The sequence below is a fragment of the Idiotropiscis lumnitzeri genome, chromosome 20 (assembly GCF_059441095.1).
Source record: "Idiotropiscis lumnitzeri isolate Australia: NSW breed Sydney's pygmy pipehorse chromosome 20, RoL_Ilum_1.0, whole genome shotgun sequence".
NCBI lineage: Eukaryota > Metazoa > Chordata > Actinopteri > Syngnathiformes > Syngnathidae > Idiotropiscis > Idiotropiscis lumnitzeri.
Window position 1 is genome coordinate 9,204,102 of NC_142410.1, and position 9,232 is coordinate 9,213,333.

The 9,232-nt window shown below is 41.8% G+C and overlaps 3 protein-coding genes across 4 annotated transcripts; 2 read left to right on the top strand and 1 right to left on the bottom strand.

Moving 5' to 3' along the window:
* Window positions 1–1,801: 1,801 nt before the first annotated feature.
* rexo4 (RNA exonuclease 4) lies at window positions 1,802–5,707 on the bottom strand. Its single transcript, XM_088284425.1, has 8 exons — window positions 5,282–5,707; window positions 4,814–5,118; window positions 4,590–4,733; window positions 4,276–4,469; window positions 4,061–4,149; window positions 3,919–3,993; window positions 3,762–3,836; window positions 1,802–3,373 (listed from the first exon to the last, which is right to left on the bottom strand). The coding sequence occupies exons 1-8, from the start codon at window positions 5,471–5,473 to the stop codon at window positions 3,227–3,229; spliced, it is 1,221 nt and encodes a 406-aa protein (XP_088140551.1). The 5' UTR covers window positions 5,474–5,707; the 3' UTR covers window positions 1,802–3,226.
* Window positions 5,010–7,307, top strand: pigp (phosphatidylinositol glycan anchor biosynthesis, class P). 2 transcript variants are annotated; one of them, XM_088284427.1, is made up of 5 exons: window positions 5,010–5,156; window positions 6,236–6,320; window positions 6,412–6,484; window positions 6,591–6,709; window positions 6,797–7,307. In XM_088284427.1, the coding sequence occupies exons 1-5, from the start codon at window positions 5,154–5,156 to the stop codon at window positions 6,910–6,912; spliced, it is 396 nt and encodes a 131-aa protein (XP_088140553.1). In that variant the 5' UTR covers window positions 5,010–5,153; the 3' UTR covers window positions 6,913–7,307. The 2 variants fall into 2 exon arrangements, with proteins under 2 accessions (XP_088140553.1, XP_088140554.1); XM_088284428.1 differs by lacking the exon at window positions 5,010–5,156 and adding an exon at window positions 5,743–6,000 and having other exon boundaries at window positions 6,797–7,306.
* A 126-nt stretch (window positions 7,308–7,433) lies between these two features.
* On the top strand, window positions 7,434–9,217 carry LOC148317541 (putative nuclease HARBI1). The gene is made up of 2 exons (XM_088284426.1): window positions 7,434–8,177; window positions 8,559–9,217. The coding sequence occupies exons 1-2, from the start codon at window positions 7,514–7,516 to the stop codon at window positions 8,948–8,950; spliced, it is 1,056 nt and encodes a 351-aa protein (XP_088140552.1). The 5' UTR covers window positions 7,434–7,513; the 3' UTR covers window positions 8,951–9,217.
* Window positions 9,218–9,232: the final 15 nt, after the last annotated feature.

A 9,232-nucleotide genomic window follows, 5' to 3' on the forward strand; every position in this document is an offset into this window, starting at 1 on the left:
GCAACCAGACAGAAGGTGCAACCGACGAGGTGTTAATCAAGCTCATGCACTTTGCAAGCACGCCCCAGCGGCTTTGTGCAGTAGCTTTGCTGAAACTACTGTGGAATATCAACCTCCAGTTCATAATTCATTTTGTATAAATAAAGATATTACGATGACATTATAACAATTGCTACCCAACCACTGGCCCATAGCCCGGTAGCCGCTTGTTACGTGTAGACTTAAAATTGGTGAAAAATTCTAACATCACCAAATTGTGACATCGTTAGGCGCTTTTAGCCTGACACCAGCAATATATAAATAAGCTAAATGAGACTCAGCTTTACAGAAGTCCAACGGTCAGCAGGGCTAATGCACTTATTGACAGGAAACTTCAAGAGTGAGTGCTTGATAATCTCATGAAAATTACAGTAGTTGTAAAAGGACAAAAGGGCTAGCGAGCGTTTGCGCGCGCGGCCGCAAGTGCACCCGGAGAAACGATGAGTCAAGGAGACGCGACGAGATGAGATGAGTTGTGTGTTGACTATTAGTGCGAAGCAGCTTGTGTTATTGTTAAATGAGGCCGTTTATGACGTTTAAAAAGCTTGCTTGTACGAGTAAAGTCTACAGCAGAAGCTCATTAGAAGAAAGTTGGGAGGCGGGGGGACACAAAAAGAGTTTGCCTTAGTTAACCGAGTGCAGAACTAAACGGAACAGGTAAAATGAGGTCAGACTTCAGCTGCTTAATCAAGAGAGAAACATTCACATTTGAACAAATAGGTTAGAGGAGTTTATACGGGGCTAAATTTCCTTTAAAAAAATGAAATGGGCAAAATGGAAAAATAAATGGTGGTGAACGACTACTCAACTTACATGTCCAGTGAGATAGTGTAAGCTTGCCCACATTTTGGACTGGTTGCCTAGCGACCAAACAGCAAGTAGCCTGGTTGCCGTGTAAATTGGCTCCTTTGTAATATGGATTTACTTCTAGATGAAATTAAAATAAAAGGACGAGACAAGATTTGTAAGAGAATGGCTTCATCCAATCGCAGGATGAGGGAAAGTTTAGGCTTGAATACTACGGACTTCAGGCTGAGCAGGCCGCTGTACCTTCTTAACCAGAACACCATATGACATTTGTGTTGCGACACACAGCTTGGAAGAACTGGAACATTGCATTTAGAACATTTCCCTCCATTTTCTCCAAATGTCTACAATCCACTCGCACAAAATCTCGTGCTGTTGCCACTCCGAAATCGCTCAGCCGCCCGTTTTCTACTAGAATTCCATACTTTAAATCCACAGGCCCCTTTCAGTTACTTTGAGTCATTAATTATGAGTTGTGGTTATTTTAAGATAATAAGACACAAGTGGCACAAACAAACTTAATGGACTAATGTTAAACACTTGCACGGGGACTTTTTAAGGCCAGAGCGTTCACAGGAGGGATGTTCGTCAGCACTTACGGAGGCAACACCAGGGTTGCGAGTTAAGTAGCTGACTGCGTTTGTTCATCAAGCTGCATAAATACTGAATGCTCAACTGGCTTCTTACTCAAAGCGCCAGCATTAGTCAACAGACAGGCGGCGGCACGGTGCAGCTCATGCATAAGGAGAGCAAATAAGCGAGCGAGCAGCTGACCTGAACACGCTTACATTTTGGGTGGTCAAGAAAACCCCAAAAAAACACGAACACTATTTTTAAGAATACAGTGGTGGTGTTCAATTTGTTACGTGACCATGCTTTTAACTGAGAACATTTGTATCTCAAATTGTTCCCCATTGAAATAGAAACACAATTGAGTCATTCCAGAATAACAAAATATTTTGTAAGTTGGCTTTTAATAGAGAAATAATAGTATACATTATTTAAAAAAATAAAACAACAACATAATTAGTGTATCGTGGTCATTCATTTCTTGGCCATTAGGGGGCAGTATAATACCGGAGACGCTCACAACACCTCAGTAAAATGCAGTAATATGAGTCACTTTTCAAGGGATCAAGCATAAATATATTAAGTGGACCCCTGCAGATTCAATTTTTTGGAGTGGTTGTTTTTTTTTAGGGAAATAAAAAAAAAAACACCACATTTAAAATGGCTGTCAAAAATCTGCATAAAAGTGTCAAATTCAGAAAAAAAACAATTTGACAATTAATTACAATTTCTCCCTTGCAATTATACCTTTGCTGCCAAAACTATTAAAAAAAAAAATAATATATATATATATATATATATATAAATTTGAAAGTGTTACGCGACCAAACCTAGTCAACCTTATGAAAATAAAAAATAAATTTAAAAAAAATTATGTATGTAATGTATGTAATAATAAATCATGCTGGCACACAAATCAAAGTGAAGACGGGCAAAAATGAATTTCAGGGAGGTGGCGAGGGTGCTGGAAAAAAAAATGCTCCCATGAAGGACTTCTTTGCCGGTGCTTGCATTGTTAAAAGCTGCTAATTGGAATTGAATGTCTGTCTTCCTTCAGTTGTGGCACGGTACCAAAACGGCACAACTAGAAAACCTGCAGCGGCCCGATGGAGAACTGTCACGCCAACAAAAATCCGCCGAGTTGTCGTCTTCAAACAGGTAGCAATGTGTCAAGAGGAACACAAAATGCTGGATTGTCTTTCATCGTCCTCATTTATTGGGCTCATCTTCTTGGTTCTGCAGATTGAAGGCCCGTCATTTTGAAGGAAATGGAAGGCCTTGTTGGAAAATCCCAAAAAATGTCTCGAAGGTTCTCGAGACCCCACGTGTTCTCCTCTTTGGTTTCAGATTTCTTTCTTAGTCATGCATGAAATTCAAAATTTGCGATGTACAATTTGGTGGAGATACAAATAAAGACTTTTTGTGTGTGTCAATTTCATCGTATTTCAAACGAGATGGGCGGAAAATCACTTGTGAGTGAAGATCAGTGTGTTTTCGCTTCCAGATGTTTGTTTGATATTTTATTGCAAACTGTACACATACTGTACAACTCAAGGCAACGAACATGAACCAAGTCGAAACATGATTGAGGGGAACGGTTTCTCAAACCCACAGCCACTAACGGAAAAGCATTTACGGAAATAATTACGAAACAATATTTCAAATGTGCGCATTTTGCTTGGCTTGTTTTCCACAAGTGAAATTGAACTCATCGCCCGATTTTTTTTTTTTCCTCCCCTCATAAACCCATCTGAAAATGTTCAGTGACCATGAGACCAAAAAAAAAAGATATAATAGAGCGTCTTTCACATTAAAACGACAAACCTGCGACGCGAGGCTTGTTTGCGTTCTTGAAAGCCTTGGGCTTGCGCTTTTCCTCTGCTCTGTTTTTGATGTCGGCCTCCCACTGTTTCCTCACCAGCATGTACAGCCTCATGGCGGCCTGCGCATCCTGGACCTGAAACATTTCAACGCACACGTCACACTCAGACTCAGGCGCAGCCTTTCGGGGACATTTACAGAATTTGATTTCTGTAGGGACGATACATAGATTTCATTTATGAATATTGTCGCGAGATAAGTTCAGTGCAGATATTTGATTAGTTTCTCATCCCTCACGGAAGGATGAGATCAATTTTCAAGACATCATGGTAAATATTAAATAGCGGTGAAAGCAGGAATTTGGGGAATGTGGAGAATGATTCCAAACAAGTGAGATGAATATTTTCAAATCTGCAAAGAAATATATTAGAATGTCAAAAATTGGTGGAATAATAATAAAAAAAAAATGGTGCATAATAATGTGACTGATATTTGGTATTGCCTTGAAGCAGAAGTGGACTCACTGAGGAATGTTCGCCGTGTTGAACCTTGACGTTGAGAATTTCTTCACAAAGTAATTTAAGCGAGGGACGATTTGTCTGAAAGAAAAGAAAAAAAAATAATAGGATACAACGATGACGAGATTCTGTGTTATGTGGCACGGATGCGCACTGCTGGTACCATGACAGTCTTTCTGAAGGGTTTATACTTCTGAGTGTCTCGGATTTTCTTTTTGGGGTGATCCAGTAGCAAGATCTTAAACAAAAGACAACAAGATGTTATGAGAATACAGAAATGAGTTTGGATAATATTCCGCGGATACCTTGAAGTCATTGTGTACAGCATGGCCAACCACGACTCTTCCCTGCAGGATCTCAGCAACTTCCTTCCGCACGGTCGCGATATCCTCGCCTGGGCAGACAAATTGTTTTTTGTAAACGGGGCATTCAAGTATTCATAAAGGAATATTAGTTGTCATGTTCATAAGTATTCGATTCATCATCTGACTTGAAATCTAAAACTCATGTCAGGACTCACCATTTTTTATGTCCTGCGGCCGGATGCCGCTGACAGCCGTGCGGTAGTCGGTCACCGTATCGCTGGGCTTCACGTACTTGTCATAGAGGCAATTTTCAAACTGGTTGACGATGGACACGCGTGCCAAGATGCTGTCTTCTCCATCGTAACCCACGCCGACCATCTCGCAGTCGATGGCGACAGCTTTGGTGAGACTGGGAAAAAAAAAATGTTGCCGGTCACTCACGTAGATGCTGGTACTCCCACGGCTATCGCAATTTGCCAGGCCGTACCTGACAATAATTTGTAATGGCGGTAATGTGATGGCCACTCACCCATTTGAAGTTTGCTTGCTGACGAGCGTGCTCGCTTTCTCGTTCTTCTGAACGCCTTGCCTTTTCCTCATGATCTCCGCCGCATCAGCCCCCAACGTCGCCTCAATGTCATTGGGGTCCACGTCATCAAACCAAATGTCCTCCCTACGAGATTACAAAAGAATTATAAAATGCTGGCCTTTCAAATTAAAAAAAAAAAAAAAAAAGAGAAGACGTATACGCACTCTGTTGGTTTAGACTCTTCTGCCTGGACTTTCTGCTTCTTGGCTTCTTGCTGTCTGTTTGTTTTTATCTTGTTTTTCCTTTTAGCCGCGGATGGCAGTTTTGTGTTCGACACAACAGGACTTTTAGCCTTTGAGTCAACACTTTTGTGCTTGGCTTTGGCTTTTTGTCCTGAATCAGTCTTAGCGGAGGAGGTATTCTTGTGATGAGCGTTTTTGGATGGTTTGTCTTTCTTTTCTTGTATATGGCCATTAGGTAGTTTCTGCGATGTCCCTGGCTCATTTTTCATATCACTGGAGATTATAATCTGTGGATGGCAATGGCAGTGGTGAACATGACATAATGGTATGTTGACAATTTTATATCTGTTATAGCAGATAATGGTCAAATATGTTTCAGGCTCTCGCGAACACTGTTACCACTCAAAAAAACAATATACACATTTATGGCATGTACTCAACAAGGCTTACCTCTTGTAACATTTTCCAGTTGGAAGAAAAGTTATTGGCTTCTTTTGGAGGTTGCGACGATTTACTCGGGTCCCAACCAAGGTAGAACGTTTTTGCATTGAACTTCCCTTGAGGCTTCATTTTCTTTTTCTTTTTCACATAATTGATTTTTCGGTCTTTGGAGAGAGCTTGCTTATTTTTCTTCGGCTTCATCTTCACTTTCCTTTGAACACTTAGTCAAACAAGTTCGGTAAAAAATAAACTCTCATCCACGCGGTTACTGTCGTCTACACGTCATGGGTGTAGTTCTACGTCATGCTTGTAAAATGTATTCCGTCGTACAAGATTTCCGATTAAACGCGCCAGGTGTGCCTTTTTTTCTACCCCATGCGCTTGAACCACGCAGAAAAGGCGACTTCTGGTTGGTGTAACAGTTAAATATGTTCGACATAAACACAAATCCGAGCTTTGCTTACAGTCTGAGCCTTAGACAAACACGCCTCGATGTGTGTATGTCAGATAATACCAGAGTTAAGTTAGTTATTTGTACAAAATAAAAGTACATATATTTATTAGTTTGTGTCAACATAAAAGTAAAACTTATTTTATTGAAAATGTAAACAAGGAACCTTTCTTGCTAAATATTTCCCGACGTGCTGAGAATTATGGCGGCAAATATAGACTAAAGTAATCGATTGCCAAAACTCCTGAAAACAAATGACATATGTAAAGGACGACAGGTTTGTTTAGTTTGTTGTTTGCAGAAATGTCTATTAAATGTCTTTTTTTTGCATCGCCTTAAAGGTGTCACGTTATGATTGATGGATTTTGATACTAATAATGTGTCGTCTCTGCAAAGACGTGTCGAAGCCTCTTGAATCCAATTCATGTTTTTTGAGTTAATTCCGTCCTATTGCAATTCGTTTGCTTCGATATCTAGTTATTTCTCTTTGGCGATTTCAATGTGTGTTTCAGATCATGGTGGAAAACACTCCCTCTCCTCTGCCCGAGAGAGCCATCTATGGCTTTGTTCTGTTCCTCGGCTCACAGTTTGGCTTCTGTAAGAAGTTTCTGATAATTCAGCAGATCATATGTGTGTTAGCAATGGTTCTGTGTGTCATGACTTATTTATTCTGATTTTCCACCCAAAGTTCTGTATTGCGTGTGGGCGTACATACCAGAGGAGTGGCTTCATTCTGTCGGACTCACTTACTGGCCTCAAAAGTAAACAGACATTTTTCTCATTGCACTGAAATGCACTTTATAAATAACGTCGAATTGTATTTTAATATTGTAATCGTTTTTTTCCCAAAACTTGCTTGTCTTGTAGATACTGGGCCATCGCTGCACCAATCTATCTGCTAGTGGCAATAACCGTCTCTGTGGTGATGCTATTTGGAATTAATATGTATAATACAGCCCCGCTCGACTCTCTGGACAACTTTACAGGTAAGCACCTTTGTGTTCGTTTTTTTTTTAAATGTTTTGATTTAAAATCAAGTATCAAGAAACATACTCTTGTGTCATCTCTTACAGATGGGTTTGCACAAAGCCAGATGAGTGAAGTCGCCCATAAGGGTCAAATACCAAGACTGAAGGATGTTCCCATCAGCGACGTCAACAAAATGTTCTACTTGTCACCTAAATTATAACCAACTATTTGTTTTGGGGGGTTGTTGTGTTTTTCAATGAAAATAGTGGCGATCTGAAGGTCTATATTAAATGACTTAAATTGTGCAATGTGTACGAAATGTTTTAGAATGGTGATCACTTTTATTATTTGTTGTATTTTAATGAACATGCGTGTCTATAGCTGATCATTGGTGTTTTGTTTTTACATCCAGTTGATTCAGTTAACCTAACATGGATTTGTTTGGAATGTGTCAAGAGAAACCCCAATGATAAGAAAAGGCATTCAAGTAATTATATTGTGTATGCCACATAGTTTATAGTTACATTTGGGTTCCAGAAGTGTCACGTGGTTAAACAATTAAGAATAGAAACATATTACAAATATAAAATAAAATAATGACTGTAATATAAAGATTGGAATTTTGCTGGAGTCATTTTCAATAGTCATATGTAAACTGTGCTTTTGCCACCTCTGCTCAGACTCCATCCACAGGGGGGCGATAATGAGCATTTATGACCGTAAACGTTGCAGACGAAGAAGGTAAACAACGCTGATGTCCGGAACTTGCTACTCGATGTGTCTTTTGAGTTTGTTTTTAGCCTTCTCTTAGCAGCGAACAGATGTCGGACCCTCTGTCGGTGTGGTTCGCGGTCCAGGCGGAGCTGCTGGGCCACGACGAGGAGGTGGACTCGCAGTCTCGGAGCTGTTTCGACTGTTACGACGACGCCACTTTGTTCGAATTGTTCCATCTCACGCGCGCTTGCCTCGAGTTCGTCGCAGACATCGTGCGCGTCCGCATGAAGAAATTCATGCTCACCACTTTGTCCGTGGACGCGATGATCATGATGACGCTCAATTTTTACGCGCACGGTTCTCATTCTGCCGCCCTGAAGGAACGCTTCGACCTGAAGACGGACTGCGATGACGTCGTGTTCACCGTGTCGGAAGTGGTGGCCGGCCTGTCGGACCAGTTCATCTCCTTCCCGCAAACTCGCAAAGCCAAAATCGACATGGCCCAGATGGTGGAGGACTTCTGCGGGATTCCGGGCGTGCTGGGCCTGCTAGCCCCTGCTCACTTCAAGATCACTGAAGGGCAGCTCGAGTTGTACGTCAACTCGCTGGGCTACGCGTCCGTGGTGTGCCAGATGATTTGCGACCTGGGCGGAAACATCCTGAGCGTGGAGCAATGTTGCGCGGGCGGCACGCGCGAGCAAGACTTGTGGGGCACGTCGTTTAGAGGACGAGAGATCGAGGAAGAACTTTATGGACAATATTGGGTTGTAGGTAAGTATGCTGAATCTGTGCCGCATTTTCTAGACCAGGGATGTTCCCTAAAAAACACGCCTCTTGCTCTGTGCAGGGGTGGTTCTATTCTAGTTGGATGCAGGGCCATGAACCACCCCTAAATCTAATAACTGAACTCGCCTTTAATAGAAAGAGGTGATGTTGCATCTTTTCCAAATAACTTGTGCAGTAGAGGCTGACATTTATTTTTTTGGGGGGGGGGTTGTGTGACTGGAACAAATGTAACTATTAATCACACAAATCGGACTTACTGCCAGGAATGCGGACTAAATGGACAGAATGTATTCAGGGGCTCGGTACCCCATACTCCGGAATCACTGTCCCCTGATGCCCAATTTCTTTGTGAATATTTCTTGACAGGAGGAGAAGGCTACGACTTAAGCAAACGTGTCCTGACCCCTGTGCCTGAACCTCAAGACGAGGCGCAAAGGAATTTTAACGTGGCCCATGCTAAGATCCACGAGGTGACGCAGACCACGCTGCGCGCCCTCAAATGGCGTTTCAGGTGCTTGACTCAACTTGGCTTCAAGCAGCAAAAATTGACCAACATCATCAAGGCCTGCTGCGTCTTGCACAACATAGCCAAGAAGTTCTCGGTCCCCCTGCCGCACGGGGTAGAGAAATTTGAGGACCCCCAGCCGAGAAACCCACGCAGCGATTCGGCAGGGATTTGCCCGGACGTCCTCAGAGCCCGACAGGAACTCATCGATTATAATTTCACTGTTATAACTAGTCAAGAGGAACCAGAGTGACAATGTCACGTCAGAGGACAAGTTTTTTTTTTTTTTTTTTTTCCCAATGGAGGAAGTAGGACGTCTCTTCATGTGACACCAAAAAGATTTCTGGCACACCTCCCCTCACCAGACAATTCATTCGGTACATCAAGATCCAATGCAGGAATTTATTTTCTCTTTGTCAAGACGGAAATCCTGCATTGGTTCTCAGGTTGATACTAGCCTGTTTTAGTATTTATTATATCATATTTTTTTCCCCAAGTGGGAAATGTTTTCCAACGCTCGTCATTTTCAATAGAA